Below are 17,760 nucleotides of genomic sequence, written 5' to 3' on the forward strand. Positions count from 1 at the left end.
TCTTAGGAATCCGGAAAGGTGACAGTTATTTGCCAGAGCACTCTCGAAACCAAAGATTTCTGAAGAGCATGCAACAGTGCAATGAACAGAATGCATTTAGAAAGAGTGTTCATCTGAGCAAAACACATTTCACCCTAATTCAAGATCATATATTTAACTTACATAGAAAAGCTTTGGAATCAAGCTTAAGTTTAATTAACCAGAAGAGCAGCTATGGAATAAAGAACCCTGTGGAGTTTAATGGAGATGAGAAATCCTTTCTACATAGTGATTGTGGACAGTTGTATTCTGGAATTATATTTCCTGAAAGTACAGAACACATTAGTGCTCAATTCCAATTCCTTAAGCATCAGAGGACTCACAAAATAGAGAAATCTCTAGCCTGTGTTGAAAGTGAGAAGCCATGCAGCAGGAAATCTCAGCTTATTTCTCATGAGAGTGTTCATACTGGAGAGAAACCCAGTGGGGGTAATCCATGTGAGAAATCCTTCTCCAGAAATGTCACATTAACTAAACATCAGAAAACTCAAACACGAGACACACCCCACTTAACCAGTGAGCCCAGCAAAGGCTGTACTGTGAAGAGCAGCTCCCCTGTACATCACCAAACCTGCACAGGAGAGAAAGCCTATGTATGCAGTGAGTGTGGAAAAGGCTTCACCATGAAGCGCTATCTGATTGCACATCAGCAAACTCATAGTGGAGAGAAACCTTACGTATGTGGTGAATGTGGAAAAGGCTTCTCCGGGAAGAGTAATCTCACTGTGCATCAGCGCACCCACACGGGGGAGAAACCCTATGTATGCAGTGAGTGTGGGAAAGGCTTCACCATGAAGCGCTATCTTGCTGTACACCAGCGAACTCATACTGGAGAGAGGCCATATTTGTGCAGTGAATGTGGGAAAGATTTCGCTGTGAAGAGTAATCTCACGGTACACCTGCGATCTCACACAGGGGAGAAATCTTACATATGTGGTGAATGTGGGAAAGGCTTCACTGTAAAGAGTAATCTCATGGTACACCAGCGAACTCACACGGGAGAGAAATCTTACCGGTGTAACGAATGCGGGAAAGGCTTCACCACAAAGCTCACTCTCATTATACACCAACGAACTCACACAGGAGAGAAACCCTATGAGTGCAATGAGTGTGGTAAAGCCTTCAGTCAGAAGATATGCCTCATACAACATGAGAGGTGTCACACGGGAAAGACTCCCTTTGTATGTACTGAGTGTGGAAAATCCTATTCCCACAAGTATGGTCTCATTACCCATCAGAGAATTCACATAGGAGAGAAACCCTATGAGTGTGATGAATGTGGAAAAGCCTTCACCACAAAGTCAGTACTCAATGTCCATCAAAGGACTCACACAGGAGAGAGACCATATGGGTGCAGTGATTGTGAGAAAGCCTTCTCCCACTTGTCAAATCTTGTGAAACATAAGAAAATGCACATCAGAGAAATGGGTAGATCCAGTCAAGTTGGAAATGCCTTTAACAGAGTCCCAGATCATTTTTTATGAGTGAACCAAAGCCCCGTTAATGCAATGATTGGGGAAATGCCTTCTGTGACAGCTAAGACTTTAAGCATCAGTGCTTCTAGCAGAGCAGAATGTAGTCATGGGATGACCTGTTGTTATCAGATGGGGGACCATGAGGAGATGAAAGGGTTTGCCCCAGAGATAAATCCAGTGAATATCGTGAATGCAATAGTGCCTTAATGATCCTACCTCACATTTTCTGTTAGTGAAAACATGTTGGAAAAGCCCTTGATACGTTCAGGGTGGAGATGCCTTGGGAAAAACTTTCTGGCTTCATTATATGTCTGAAAAGTATATATTCCGTATACACTTGGACAAATTTTGTGAATGCAGAGACTAGAAAAGTCATCAGTGGGAAGATAGACTTTATTATCAGGGATTGTTGTTGATCATCAGTGAACTCATTGTAGAAGTATGATTTAGAAAAGAAAAAAGAAATACGATGACCATGGGAATGTCTTTACCCAGAAAGAAGACCTCAGTGAGTGTCAGAGGTCACACTGGAGAAATATTTTTAAGAGGACAGTATATATGGCAAGATTTCAGTGAAGCATTCTGCTTCATCATTTGTCAGGGAATCACATAGAAATTAAAACTTTTAGGAACATGCTAAAGGTAGAGTACCTTTAGTTAAATATCAGTGGGCTTACAAAGGAATGAATTTTTATGAAAATAATAAATGTTTGAGTGCTTTTTGTTACAAATGTAACCTCATCAGACATCAGATGATGCACCTGAGTCTTGTTTCTGATTTCCTTGTGAATAATTCCATAATTTTGTGTGTGTGTGTTTTTAAATGTGGACCATCTCCCAACTCTAGTTGAATTTGCTACAGTATTGCTTGTTTTTTTGCAAGGGATGTGAGATCTTAGCTCCCAAATCAGGTATCAAACCCACACCCCCTGCATTGGAAGGCAAAGTCTTAACCACTGAACCACCAGGGAAGTTCCAGTAATTCCATAGTTTTAAATAAAAGTTGTTTGCTTTTATCATTGTTACTGCAAGTGTTTTAAAAAGGAAATGGAATAGGTACATACATTTGCAGCTTGCTTAACTAAGTTTATAAATAAAACCAAATATTTTATAAAACCACCTTCAAAGTTGTTTTTATAAAATGGATAACTTGAGATCATTTTTAACTTATAAGAAAATGCAAAAGTAGTCCAGAAAATTCCCTTGTATCCCATATATAACTTATCCCCATAAAAACATTTTATGTAACCATTAACTCTTAACCTTTGGAATTTAGATTTCCCTAGATTTTTTACATGAATTTTTAAATAGTTTTTTTTGGAATTCTAAGCTGCTTTATTACATTCATAGATTTTGTGTAACTGCTATCTCCAGAATGTAAAACTTTAATCAACACAGACACCCTCAAGCTACCTTTTTATGGTCACTCCTTCTATCCAAACCTACCTCTGGCAACTATGTGTCAGTTTTCCATCAATATAATTTTGTCATTTATGAAATTAATTTTTATAACCGGATTTTAAACATTATGTTGTATTTATTGATACAAATTTATAATTTTTTATTAATAAGGGCCATGTAATCTGTTTTTGTCCCTCAGGAAATTGCTCTTAAGACTTTTTTGAGTTGAATTGCTTTATTTTTATTACTGAGTAGTCTACATTATTGGATGTACCAGTTTGTTTATCCATTCACTCTTCAGATAAGTTTGTATTGTTTCCTGGTTTCAACTTTTATAAAGAAAGGTGCTATACATCTGCATCCAGGGTTTTGGATGGACATAAATTTTCATTCCTCTGTAATATATATTCAGGTGTATGATTATTGGGACATAAAGAAAGTTGTGTTTAGCTTTAAAAGAAACTACCAAACTCACTTCGAGAGTGACTTTACCGTTTTACATTCTCACCAGCAGTGTATGATATCCACTTGTTCCACATCCTCTCTGGCATTTGGTATTTTAAGTGTATTTTAGTCATTCTGCTAGCAACACATGATTCAATTGTTCATCCTTACCAGCACTTGGTATTGTGATATGTTACATTACCCATTCTATTAGGTTTGTAGTCATATCTGATCTTGAGCTTGCATTTCCCTCATAGCTAATGATTTTCAATCCTGTTATTATTATTGGACTTATAAGGACGTTTGTACCGTTTGACGACCTTCACCATTTCTGCCCTCCCACCCTTCTTTCAGCTTCTGGCACACAGTCTGTTATTATTTATAAGTTTGGGTTTTTTTTTGGGGGGGGGGGTTTCTACAAATAAAAGAGATCATAGAATATTCAGCTTTCTTAGCTTGATTTATTTCACTTAATATCCCTCATGGTTGCAAATGGAAAGATTTCCTCCTTTTTATGGTTGAATTTCTTTATCCATTCATCTGACAATGAACACTTAAGACTGTTTCCATGTCATGGCTGTTGTAAATAACACTGCCCTGAACACTGATTGTAACAACATATCTTTTCAAGTTAGAGTTCTTATTTTTTTCCAGATATATACCCAAATTGCTAAATCTTATGGTACTCCTATTTTTCATTTTTTGAGGAACCTGTGTACTGTTTTCCTTAGTATCTGTACCAGTCACGAGCTTCTTCATTCTTTTTATGTCTATAGTGTTTATGAAGATCCATCCCATGATTTATTTAACCCATCACCTACTAATGTACACTTCTATTGGTTTTAGTTACCTTTGACTGCATTGCAAATCTACCTCCCTAAAAATATCTAAAGACAGCAAACATTAATTATTAATTCTCTAGTACGTGGATTGAGAGTTAAATTGTCTAGTGTGGGCTGTCCTGACTGGTGGCTACATGATCTAGATGGCTTTTTTCCACATATCTGGAAATATCATCCCTGGAATGGGTGGGGTGACTTTTCACATAGTATCTCATCCTGTGCCTAGCCTGGGCTCTATTACAATGTGTTAGGAGAGCTCCAAGAGAGTAGAACATGCTTCAGTGAGCAAGTCTTTCTTCCCTCTGCATCAAGCTTGCTATTGTCCCATCGGACATATTCATCAGAGTCATGCTGGGGCACTATCCAAAGGTGTGAATGCAGAGATACAAGAGTAAGTTTATGTAATGATCACAAGATTTCTTACTTCCTTAAAATTGTCAAAATTGATGCCATAAATATCCTTGTGCATGTTTGTTCTCACAACGATAATTTCTGAATTTCTGTTGATTGGTGCCTTTAGAAGAATGAAAGATTTAAACTGAGCAATTGCAAGTTGTACTCCAAAAACATTTTATTAATTTTTACACTCTAGATTCAGTCCTGCCCCCCTGAAAAGCACACTGAACATGATCCCTAAAATTTATTGGAGTGGTTTTTTTTGGTAGCGTGGGGTCTTAGTTGTGGCACATGAGGTCTTTTAGTTGTAGCATGCCAACTCTTTAGTTGCATTATGTGGTATTGAGTTCCCTGTCCAGGGATTGAATCATGGGTACCTGCATTGGGAGAACAGAGTCTTAAACACTGGACCATCAGGTAAGTCCCTGGTAAGCATTTTTTGAACTAGAACTATGACAAACTTGATAACATCATCTCAATTCATTCAAGGCTGTGGATGTTGGACACCTCTGTTAATTACTATGCTAATGAGAAAAATGAGAGGCTAAGGAGAATCAGTTCAGTTCAGTTGCTCAGTCGTGTTTGATTCTGTTACCCCGTGGACTGCAGCACCCCAGGCCTCCCTGTCCATCACCAACTCCCAGAATTTACTCAAACCCATGTCCATTGAGTCGGTGATGCTATCCAACCATCTCATCCTCTGTCATCCTCTTCTCCTGCCTTCAATCTTTCCCAGCATCAGGGTCTTTACAAATGAGTCAGCTCTTCACATCAGGTGGTCAAAGTTTAGCAGTTTCAGTTTTGACATCAGTCTTTCCAATGAGGATCCAGGACTGATTTCCTTTAGGATGGACTGGTTGGATCTCACAGAAGAGAAACCTTACATATTCAGTGAATATGGAAAAGGCTTCAGTGAGACGTCTTATTGCACGCCGTTGAACTCATACACGAGAAACCCTTTATATGCAGTGAATGTGGGAAAGGTTCACCTTGAAGAACAGTCTGAGCACACATCAGCAAACTCACAGAGAAGAGAAACTATATATGTGCAGTCAATGTGGGAAAGGCTTTTCAACGAAGCACTGCCTCATCATACATCAGCAAACTCATACAGGAGAGAAACCCTATGTGTGTAGTGTCTGTGGAAAAGGCTTCACTATGAAGGGTGATCTTGTACATCAGTGCACTCATACTACTGAGAAACCATTTACATGCAGTGATTGTGGGAAAGGCTTTACTGTGAAGAGCCAACTGATTGTACATGAGTGAACTCATACAGGGGAGAAATCCTACGTATGCAGTGAATGCAGAAATGCTTCTCCAGCCAAGGCCCACCTCATCAGACATCAATGAACTCACACTGGAGAGGAACCCTATATATGCAGTGATTGTGGAAAAGGCTTTGTTCAGAAAGGCAGTCTCCTTGTGCACGAACGAACTCACTGTAGAGAAACCCAATATATGCAGTAAATGTGTGGCAAAGGCTTATTCTCAAAAAGGAAGCTTAATGCACACCTGCGAACTCATACTGGAGAGAAACCATATATATGTAATGAACATGGCAAGGGCTTAGATTTCCCTGGTGGCTCAGGAAGTAAAGCGTCTGCCTACAACGCAGGAGACCCGGGTTCAATTCCTGGGTTGGGAAGATCTCCTGGAGAAGGAAATGGCAACCCACTCCAATATTCTTGCCTGGACAATCCCATGGACGGAGGAGCCTGGTAGGCTACAGTCCATGGGGTCACAAAGAGTCGGACACGACTGAGCGACTTCACTTTCTGTAAGGAGTACTCTAGATAAGTATCAGCAGATTTGCACTGGACAGAAACTATACAAATGCAGCGAGTGTGGTAAAGCATTTTGGAAGAAGACATGCCGGATAGAACATCAGAGATTTTACTCAGGAAATGCTTCTTTGCACGTACTGAATGTGGAAAATTCTCTTTACACAAAAATGATCTCATCACCTGTTAGAGAATTCACATGGGAAAGAGGCCATATGAATGCTGTGAATATGGGAAAGTCTTTACCACAAAGTCAGGATTCAAGGTTTATCAATGAAACATACCAGAGAGGGGCCCTGTGGATGCAGCAAATGTGGGAAGGCTTTTGCCCACTTGTTAATCCATGTTAAACATAAATGAAATAACAGGTAGTCTCTTTGGGGAAGTGTGTAACAAGTTGCAGACCCTCAAGAAATAGTATGCAGAGAAGAATTGCAATGCAAAGAATGTGGTATTATCTTTAGTGATTACAGCATATTTTATATTGATGGAAAAATGTACAAAACAACTCAGGTAAAACCAGCCTTCTTCAGCGTTACTGGTTGGGGCATAGACTTGGATTACCATGATAGTGAATGGCTTGCCTTGGAAACGAACAGAGATCATTCTGTCTTTTTTGAGATTGCATCCAAATACTGCATTTCAGACTCTTTTGTTGACCATGATGGCCACTCCATTTCTTCTAAGGGATTCCTGCTCACAGTAGTAGATATAATGGTCATCTGAGTTAAATTCACCCATTCCAGTCCATCTTAGTTCGTTGATTCCTAGAATGTTGACGTTCACTCTTGCCATCTCCTGTTTGACCACTTCCAATTTGCCTTGATTCATGGACCTAACATTCCAGGTTCCTATGCAATATTGCTCTTTACAGCATCAGACCTTGCTTCTATCACCAGTCGCATCCACATTGTGGATATTGGGTATTGTTTTTGCTTTGGCTCCATCCCTGCATTCTTTCTGGAGTAGCATACCTACTCATCACCAGTAGCATATTGGGCACCTACTGACCTGGGGAGTGCATCTTTCAGTGTCCTATCTTTTTGCCTTTTCTTACTGTTCATGGGGTTCTCAAAGCAAGAATACTGAAGTGGTTTGCCATTCCCTTCTCCAGTGGACCACATTCTGTCAGACCTCTCCACCATGACCCGTCCGTCTTGGGTGGCCCAAAACAGCATGGCTTAGTTTCATTGAGTTAGACAAGGCTGTGGTCCGTGTGATCAGATTAGCTAGTTTTCTGTGATTGTGGTTTCGGTCTGTCTGCCCTCTGATGCCCTCTTTCAGTGCCTACCGTCTTACTTGGGTTTCTCTTATCTTGGATGTGGGATATCTCTTTACGACTGCTCCAGCAAAGTGCAGCCTCTGCTCCTTACTTGGACATGCGGTATCTCCTCTCGGACGCTGCCCCTGACCTTGGATGTGGGATAGCTCCTCTCGGCTGCACTTAAGTTGAACAGTTCTATGAAGACCTACAAACCTTTCTAGAACTAACACCCCAAAAAGATGTCCTTTTCATTACAGGGGACTAGAATGCAAAAGTAGGAAGTCAAGAAACACCTGGAGTAACAGGCAAATTTGGCCTTGGAATATGGAATAAAGCAGGGCAAAGGCTAACAGAGTTCTGCCAAGAGAAGGCACTTGTCATAGCAAACACCCTCTTTCAACAACACAAGAGAAGACTCTACACATGGACATCACCAGATGGTCGACACCAAAATCAGATTGATTATATTCTTTGCAGCCAAAGATGGAGAAGCTCTATACAGTCAGCAAAAACAAGACCAAGATCTGTGGCTCAGATCATGAACTCCTTATTGCCAAATCCAGACTGAAATTGAAGAAAGTGGAGAAAACCACTAGACCATTCAGGTATGACCTAAATCAAATCTCTTATGACTATACAGTGGAAGTGAGAAATAGATTCAAGGGACTAGATCTGATAGAGTGCCTGATGAACTATGGACGGAGGTACATGACACTGTACAGGAGGCAGGAATCAAGACCATCCCCAAGAAAAAGAAATGCAAAAAAGCAAAATGGCTGTCTGAGGAGGCCTTACAAATAGCTGTGAAAAGCAAAGGAGAAAAGGAAAGATATACCCATTTGAATGCAGAGTTCCAAAGAATAGCAAGGAGAGATAAGAAAGCCTTCTTCAGTAATCAATGCAAAGAAATAGAGGAAAACAATAGAATGGGAAAGACTAGAGATGTCTTCAAGAAAATTAGAGATACCAAGGGAACATTTCATGCAAAGATGGGATCAATAAAGGACAGAAATGGTAGGGACCTAACAGAAGCAGAAGATATTAAGAGGTGGCAAGAATACACAGAAGAACTGTACAAAAAAGATCTTCACGACCCAGATAATCACGATGGTGTGATCACTGACCTAGAGCCAGACATCCTGGAATGTGAAGTCAAGTGGGCCTTAGAAAGCATCACTACGAACAAAGCTAGTGGAGGTGATGGAATTCCAGTTGAGCTATTTCAAATCCTGAAAGATGATGCTGTGAAAGTGCTGCACTCAATATACCAGCAAATTTGGAAAACTCAGCAGTGGCCACAGGACTGGAAAAGGTCAGTCCAATCCCAAAGAAAAGCAATGCCAAAGAATGCTCAAACTACTGCACAATTGCACGCATCTCACACGCTAGTAAAGTGATTCTTAAAATTCTCCAAGCCAGACTTCAGCAATACGTGAACCGTGAACTTCCTGATGTTCAAGCTGGTTTTGGGAAAGGCAGAGGAACCAGAGATCAAATTGCCAACATCCGCTGTATCATTGAAAAAGCAAGAGAGTTCCAGAAAAACATCTATTTCTGCTTAATTGACTATGCCAAAGCCTTTGATGTGTGGGTCACAATAAACTGTGGAAAATTCTGAAAGAGATGGGCATGCCAGATCACCTGACCTGCCTCTTGAGAAACCTATATGCAGGTCAGGAAGCAACAGTTAGAACTGGACATGGAACAACAGACTGGTTCCAAATAGGAAAAGGAGTACCTCAAGGCTGTATATTGTCACCCTGTTTATTTAACTTCTATGCAGAGTACATCATGAGACACTCTGGGCTGGAGGAAGCACAAGCTGGAATCAAGATTGCCAGGAGAAATATCAATAAGCTCAGATATGCAGATGACACCACTCTTATGGCAGAAAGTGAAGAGGAACTAAAAAGCCTCTTGATGAAGGTGAAAGAGGAGAGTGAAAAAGTTGGCTTAAAGCTCAACATTCAGAAAACTAAGATCATGGCATCTGGTTCCATCACTTCATGGGAAATAGATGGGGAAACAGTGGAAACAGTGGCTGACTTTATTTGTTTGGGCTCCAAAATCACTGCAGATGGTGATTTCAGCCACGAAATTAAAAGATGCTTACTCCTTGGAAGGAAAGTTATGATCAACCTAGACAGCATATTCAAAAGCAGAGACATTACTTTGTCAACAAAGGTCCATCTAGTGAAGACTGGTTTTTCCAGTGGTCATGTATGGATGTGAGAGTTGGACTGTGAAGAAAGCTGAGTGCCGAAGAATTGATGCTTTTGAACTGTGGTGTTGGAGAAGACTCTTGAGAGTCCCTTGGACTGCAAGGAGAGCCAACCAGTCCATCCTAAAGGAGATCAGTCCTGGGTGTTCATTGGAAGGACTGATGTTGAAGCTGAAACTCCAATACTTTGGCCATCTGATGCGAAGAGCTGACTCATTGGAAAAGACCCCAATGCTGGGAAAGATTGAGGGCAGAAGGAGAAGGGGATGACAGAGGATGAGATGGTTGGATGGCATCACCGACTCAATGGACATGGGTTTGGGTCGACTCCAGGAGTTTGTGATGGACAGGGAGGCCTGGCGTGCTGCGGTTCATGGGGTTGCAAAGAGTTGGACACGGCTTAGCGACTGAACTGAACTGAAAACCAGCCTTGGTGAAAATATTTTAGGACATTTTATGTCCAAAAAATATACTGAGATAAAACCTATGTAGTGTGAAAGTCTAGGAAAGCCTTCAGTGGGAATAGACCAGATCATATGTGGTCATTATGAATCACAGGTGAGTGAATATTTCTATAATTAGAAATTAATAGAAATACAACTGTGGGGAAGCCTTTGCCCAGAAATAACATTTCAACAGATGTCAGTTAACTCTGGAGAAATACTTTACTATGGCGATAAATATGGCAAGATTTGAGTAATATTACCGCATACTTTGTCAGGAAATCTGGGCAGAAACCATTCAATATCGTGGGCTTTAACAAAATATCTGGTAACAGTGAAGGAAAGTAGCCGTGGGGAAAGGATAAAGAAGAGCATTATGTCATAAGTCTAAACTTAAGGGATGATACACCTCACAAGCCCCGAGAGAAAGGATAATTTCAACCATATTTCTAGTTGCCTTGTCACTGATCTTATACATTTTAAGTAGTAGTAGTGTTGTCACTGCTGCCGCTGCTAAGTCACTTCAGTCGTGTCCGACTCTGTGCGACCCCATAGATGGCAGCCCACCAGGCTTCCCCGTCCCTGGGATTCTCCAGGCAAGAACACTGGAGTGGGGCGCCATTTCCTTCTCCAATGCATGGAAGTGAAAAGTCAAAGTGAAGTCGCTCAGTCGTGTTCCAGATTGAATTTTAATGTATACAGTGCAGGAGTGTTCAATGACCATTTTATTATTTAACTTTTGCATTTCTTTGGTTCTAAGTTTGTGTTATTTCAAAGTATTTGAAGTACTTCAAAATGAAACACTGTATTAATTTCATAAGTACTACTCCATGTATTTGGATGTACTTAGCTAAATTTATATGTAGCATTTGGGGGGTTATAAAATTAATATAAATGTGATATTTTTATAATTTTGAATTTTGAAATAAGTTTAGAATTACAAAAACTGAAATATTCCAGAGATTTTCTAAATGCTTTTCAACCCACTCTTCCCAAAGCTAAAATGTTATATAAGCACACAGTTAACCATAAACAGAGGAAACTGAAATTGTTACAGTTCTATTAACTACAATTGGGTTGATCACGCCAGTTTTACCATGCACTCAGTTTTGTTTGATTTTTATATATCACTTCAAGAAACAGTCATATATGTAGGTTCATATAACCAACAGTAAAAATTCAGAATGCTTTGTCAACACAAACTCCCTCATTTTACATGCTCATAGTCACAACCTTTCCCTGACCCTAACCCTTGGCATCACAGATCTTTTTTGCGGCTATGTTTTTTCACTTAGAGAATATTAGAAAAATAGAATTGTTTAGCATATATCCTTTTGAGTTTGACCTTGTGAAATAATAGAAAATTGACTTGCTGGTCTGTGCTACTAGTTCCTGGCACAGAGCTCCGGAACCCTTGTAAATTCTACATAATGAGAGCATCTGGAATGTCTCTTATGCTATTGATGTGGCTGTGGGTGGGCTCCTGGATGGGGGCTGGTCACCAGAAAGATCAAGCCATGATTAGAAGTTTGGAGTTTTCAGCCCACTTCCCATCCTCCAGAGAGCAGAGAAGGACTAAAAACGGAGTTACTAATTGATCATGCCTATGTAAGGAAGACTCCTGCTGCTGCTGCTGCTGCTAAGTTGCTTCAGTCGTGTCCAACTCTGTGCAACCCCATAGATGGCAGCCCACCAGGCTCCCCCATCCCTGGGATTCTCTAGCAAGAATACTGGAGTGGGTTGCCATTTCCTTCTCCAAAGCATGAAAGTGAAAAGTCAAAGTGAAGTCGCTCAGTCATGTCCAACTCTTAGCGACCCCATGGACTGCAGCCTACCAGGCTCCTCCGTCCATGGGATTTTCCAGGCAAGAGTACTGGAGCGGGGTGCCATTGCCTTCTCCAAGGAAGCCTCCGTAAAGTCCCAATAGTGTGTGCTTTGGAGAGCTTCTAGATGGATGAACACATACAGGCCTGGGGAGAGGAACACGCCACAGTGTAGGAGCAGAAGCTCCTGTGCTCGAGACCCTCCCAGTCCTGTTTTTCTCTTCATTTGGTCATTCATAAGCTTTTCAGCAAGCTGTGCCATGCTAAGTCGCTTCAGTCATGTCTGACTCTTTGCAACCCCCTGGAGTGTCGCAAAGTTCGTGGACTCCACTGACAGGCTGTCTGTGGGATTCTCCAGGCAAGGATTCTGGAGTGGGTTGCCGTGCCCTCCTCCAGGGAAATCTTCCTGACCCAGGGATTGAACTCTTGTCTCTTACGTCTCCTGCATTGGCAGGTGGGTTCTTCACCACTAGTGCTGCCTGAGAAGCCCTTTTAGCAAACTAATTGAACCCAAAGCAGAGGTTGTGGAAATCTCAGATTTGTAGCCAAGTCAGACAAGTTGTAGGTAACTTGGAGACCTGCTACTTACAACTGGCATCTGTACTGGGTCAGCAGCATTCTTACAGGACCGAGCCCTGCCAGACTTCTGGGGTCTGGCAATATCTCTGCATAGACAGGGTTATAACTGAGTCAGACTTAAGGACCCAATTGGTGTAAAGGAGGTGACAGACATGTCACACGTGTTGCAAGTGTGGCAGTAGTGTGAGTAAAAGAAATACAAGCATAGATTTTTTCCAACATAGACCTCAAGTAAATTCAACCTTTGATCCAATCAGAAGCTCTCTGAACATTTTTTTCTTCCACAAGAATATCAGACTTCAGGCAAACTGGCTGCACTCAAGGTGTTACTGCCTAAGGGCTCAAGGGCACCATCAACTTGCCAGTTTTGCCCAAACTGATGACCAGAACGCATCTCATACCACATTGGCCTTGGCAAGGTGCTGGCCTTGGAAGACTTAAGGTGCCTGTGACCTGTGACCATCTCTTGCAAAGAGACGAAAGCAGTGGGGTACCCATGTCTTCCCACCCAGCAAAGTGATAACAGCTGTTAAAGCCATTCCCATCCTAAAGGCCAGAACCTCTCTGAGGTCACGGAGCCATGTGATGTCATAGAACCTGTGCGAGGCCAGAACTCAGGAAACTAACCCAGAGCCCTCAGCAGATACACCTCCTCCTGGGCCCTGCAAGTCCCTAGCAACAGCCACAGATGCACTATGGGGAGAACACATCAGAAGGAGAACTGGTTTTGGACCAGGTTCAGGCTTTGGTAGCTACGGAAGGACTCTTCGGGGGCTCAAGCTGGTGAGCCTGATTCTGGGTGAGAATCCCCAGTGAGGGGTCTGTGGAGGGTCAGTGCAGAGGGAATGCATGCCAGTGTCCATATAGGGGATTTCCTTTGGGTTGAGTCACTGAGGAATCTGGGTGTTAGTAGTGGGGCCTTTGATTAAGGCTTAAGCCGAAGTGTTTAATGATCAGTGGTTCTGTTGGTCAGGGTTTAGGGTACATGTGTTAAGCTCTGCAAGACTCAGTAATTGAAAACTGGATGGAAGGTGTGAAACTAATGAGTACGGTTTCTCCCCTAGGTTAGCAATTTAATATCCAGCTCCTGTTCTTGGACAGCAAGGAGATCAAACCAGTGACTCCTAAAGGAAATCAGCCCACTGCTCAGCAGGCTCTTATTGACTTTTAAGAACTCTGTTCTGGATATCAGTTCTTTATCAGTATAGGGCTTATGGGATGAATGTGTTGAGATACTTTTGAGAGTCCCTGTCCCCCCCCACTGTCTCCCCCACCCCCCACTGGCTTTTTTTTTTTTTTTTGTCCTATGGACCTCTAAGTGTTCCAGCATTATTTGCTGAAAAGTCTATCTTTCTTCATTTTGAATAAACTTTTTACCTCTGTGAAACACTTGAGTGTAATTGACTTATGTGGGTCTTTTGGGATCTCTATTGTATTCCTTTGTCCTGTGTTTTATCCTTTCACCAATACTACTGAAGGTTTATAAATCTTGAAATCTGTTGATGTGAGCTCTATATGTTGGTTCTTTTTAGTCAAATTTTTTTGCTATTTTCAGTGGAAAAATCTGGCAAATATTACCTTTGTTGTCCCTTTGATAGCCTAGACATGATGTTATTAGAAAGGGACTTCGATTCAGAGGTGTCTTTTCCAATATGGATAGCCCTTGTTTAATGAGGAAAACAGACTGACCTAAAAGAAGGTCAATATCTCAAATACCTAATCAGTACTCCTCAAAATGAAGACAGGAAAAAGAGAAAAGGGTGAGGAATGGTCACAGAACAAGGGAATTCAGGAAAACATGATGTTTAAAGGCAGTATTCCCTGGGTTGAATCCTGAGACAGAAAGAGGACAGTAGTGGAAAAAGTTGTGAAATCCAAATAGAAACTAATTTAGTTGAGTGTCATAGCAATGTTAATATCTCAATTTGACAAACGTATCATGGTTACATAGGGGCTACCCAGGTGGCTCACTGGGTAAAGAATCTGTCTGCAGTGGAAGAGATGAAGGAGGCTTGAGTCTGATCCTTGAGTCAGGAAGCTCCCCTGGAGGAGGACATGACAACCCACCCCAGTATTCTTGCCTGGAGAATCCCATGGACAGAGGAGCCTAGCAGGATGCAGTTCATAGGGCCGTGAAGAGTCAGATGCAACTGAGCACACACACACCAAGGTTATATGAAATATTCACACGAGAGGAAGTCAAATGAAGGTATATATGCATTCTTTGTAGTACTTTGTGGCTTTTGTGTAAATCTAAAGTTTTCTCCAAATAAAAATTTAAAATAGGTATTTGTAGTTGTTCAGTTGCCCAGTCACGTCTGACTCTTTGCGACCCCATAGACTGCAGCACATCAGGCCTCCCTATCTCTCTTCATCTCCCAGAGTTTGCCCCAGTTCACGTCCATTGCATCGGTGATGCCATCCGGCCATCTCATCCTCTGGCACTCTCTTCTCCTGTCCTCAATATTTCCCAGCATCAGGGACTTTTCCAGTGAGTCTGCTGTTCACATCAGACGACCATAATACTGGAGCTTCAGCTTCAGCATCAGTCCTTCCAAAGTGTATTCAGGGTTGAATTTCCCTTAATATTGACTGATTTGTTCTCCTTGCAGTCCAAGGGGCTTCCAGGAGTCTTCTCTAGCACCATAGTTCGAAGCCATCAAATTTTTGGTGATCTGCCTTCTCTATGGGCAAGCTCTCACACCCATATGTGACCACTGGGAAGACCACAACCTTGACTATATGGACCTTTGTCAGCAGAGTAATGTTGTTGCTTTTCAAAACAATGTCTAGGTTTGTCATAGCTAAAATAGGTATAATAACTGGACATGGAACAACAGACTGGTTCCAAATAGGAAAAGGAGTACGTCAAGGCTGTATATCGTCACCCTGTTTATTTAACTTATATGCAGAATACATCATGAGAAACGCTGGACTGGAAGAAACACAAGCTGGAATCAGGATTGCCGGGAGAAATATCAATAACCTCAGATATGCAGATGACACCACCCTTATGGCAGAAAGTGAGAGGAACTCAAAAGCCTCTTGATGAAAGTGAAAGTGGAGAGTGAAAAAGTTGGCTTAAAGCTCAACACTCAGAAAATGAAGATCATGGCATCCTCTGAGTGATATGGCTGAAAAGTACATACTGAGAGAAATCTGTCATCATTTCCATCACCCTAGAAAGTTATATTTCCCAGTGCAGAAAAATAAGCAATTATTTATTTGGGACTTGAATGAACAAGCTAATGGACTAATCAGTTTTTTGTCACTGAAGGGAGTAAGCCACTGGAAGGCAGTTCTAAAGAACATAGCTGTCTTCTAAATTGTGTGTGATTAGAGACTCAATATAAACAGGGAAAAGCAAAATGAAAGAGGATCCTCAGAAAGGACAGGAATTGCAGTTTCTAAGTTGTTCAGTCATTGAGTCATGTCACCTCTTTGTGACCCCATGGATTGTAGCACGCCAGGCTTCCCTGTCCTTCACTATCTCCCAGAGTTTGCTCAAATTCCTGTCGAGTCAGTGATGCTATCTAACCATCTCATCCTCTGCCTCCCCCTTCTCTTACCCTCAATCTTTCCCAGCATCAGGGTCTTTTCCAATGAGTCATCTCTCTGCATTGGGTGGCCAAAGTATTGGAGGATCAGCGTCAGTCCTTCTAATGAATATTCAGGGTTGATTTCCTTTATGATTGACTGGTTTCATGTCTAAGAATGGAGGAAAACATAAGAGATGGGAGGTGACATTCTTAAAGGATGTGGTGAAAAAACTTTGTCTAAAGGGCAAAGCTCTCAAAACTCTTGAAAGCTGCTGCCATTTCAAAAATTCCAGCTTCACTGTTACCTGCTGAACTGAGATGTGCTTTCTCTTCTTTCTCCCTCTTCTGAGAGTAGGGCTCTTGGCCTCTCACTATCCTGAGTGCATGCATGCTAAGTCGATTCAGTCGTGTCCGATTTTTTGTGATCCTACGGACTATAGCTCACTAGGCTCCTCTGTCCATGGAATTTTCCAGGCAAGAATACTGGAGTGGATTGCCATGCCCTCCTCAGGGGATTTTCCAGACCCAGGGATTGAACCCAGGACTTCCACATTGCAGGCGGATCTTTACTGTCTGAGCGACCAGGGAAGCCCTACTTTCCCTTAATTTCCTAACTATCCTGTAGTTATCCACCTATCCAAGTTATAAACATTTGGGTCTTATTCACAGGAAAGGAAATGGAAATTTTCCATACTGTGGCTGTCTTGGAATTCAATCTGAAATGTTGGGTTATTGGATAATTCACTCCTTCAGATATATTTTAAAGCAACAACATTGTACAAGACACTGTACTCCACACTGAAGATAAATCAGAGACCAACACGGGCAAGGGAATACCCCTTATGGATCTTACAGAATAGTGAAGAAGAGACAATCAATAGATACGATGTCACCAAGTGATAAGTCCTTTGAAGAAAAAGCCTAGTAATAATTTATTGGGTGTCCCAGGGGGAAAGTGAAAGTCACTCAGTCATGTCTGATGTTACTGGAGTGGGTAGTCTATCCCTTCTCCAGGGGATCTTCCCGACCCAGGAATGGAACTGGGGTCTCTTGCATTGCAGGTGGATGCTTAACCAACTGAGCTATCAGGGAAGCTCCAGGTTGAGCTAGTGGTAAAGAACCCACCTGCCAATACAGGAGACATGCTGCTGCTGCTGCTAAGTCACTTCAGTCGTGTCCTACTCTGTGCGACCCCATAGACTGCAGCCCACCAGGCTCCCCCGTCCCTGGGATTCTCCAAGCAAGAACACTGGAGTGGGTTGCCATTTCCTTCTCCAATGCATGAAAGTGAAAAGTGAAAGTGAAGTCGCTCAGTCGTGTCTGACTCTTAGCGACCCCATGGACAGCAGCCTACCAGGCTCCTCTGCCCATGGGATTTTCCAGGCAAGAGTACTGGAGTGGGTTGCCATTGCCTTCTCCGGCAGGAGACATGAAACTCCAGTTAAATCCATGGGTGGGGAAAATCTCCTGGAGGAGAGCAAAGCAAGGAGTGGAACTCCACTGAAGCAAC

The 17,760-nt window shown here is 42.0% G+C and overlaps 2 protein-coding genes and 1 pseudogene across 5 annotated transcripts in view; all 3 read left to right on the forward strand.

Moving 5' to 3' along the window:
- Positions 1-3,800, forward strand: part of ZNF614 (zinc finger protein 614) — a 22,833-nt gene extending 19,033 nt beyond the window's left edge. For all 3 annotated transcript variants that reach the window (XM_002707749.7, XM_059877136.1, XM_015458285.3), the window contains one exon: positions 7-3,800. In XM_002707749.7, the coding sequence (XP_002707795.4) occupies positions 7-1,523 (1,517 nt within the window). In that variant the 3' untranslated portion in view covers positions 1,524-3,800. The remainder of the gene's footprint in view (positions 1-6) is intronic.
- On the forward strand, positions 2,360-10,044 carry LOC132342724 (zinc finger protein 615-like; annotated as a pseudogene). Its single transcript, XR_009491213.1, has one exon. The product of XR_009491213.1 is annotated as a zinc finger protein 615-like (transcript).
- Positions 2,360-17,760, forward strand: part of LOC132342720 (zinc finger protein 350) — a 26,025-nt gene continuing 10,624 nt past the window's right edge. Inside the window, exon 1 of the mRNA XM_059877141.1 lies at positions 2,360-13,510. The gene's annotated coding sequence lies outside the window, so the exon portion shown is untranslated. The remainder of the gene's footprint in view (positions 13,511-17,760) is intronic.

The sequence above is a fragment of the Bos taurus genome, chromosome 18 (genome assembly GCF_002263795.3).
Source record: "Bos taurus isolate L1 Dominette 01449 registration number 42190680 breed Hereford chromosome 18, ARS-UCD2.0, whole genome shotgun sequence".
Classification (NCBI taxonomy): Eukaryota; Metazoa; Chordata; class Mammalia; order Artiodactyla; family Bovidae; genus Bos; species Bos taurus.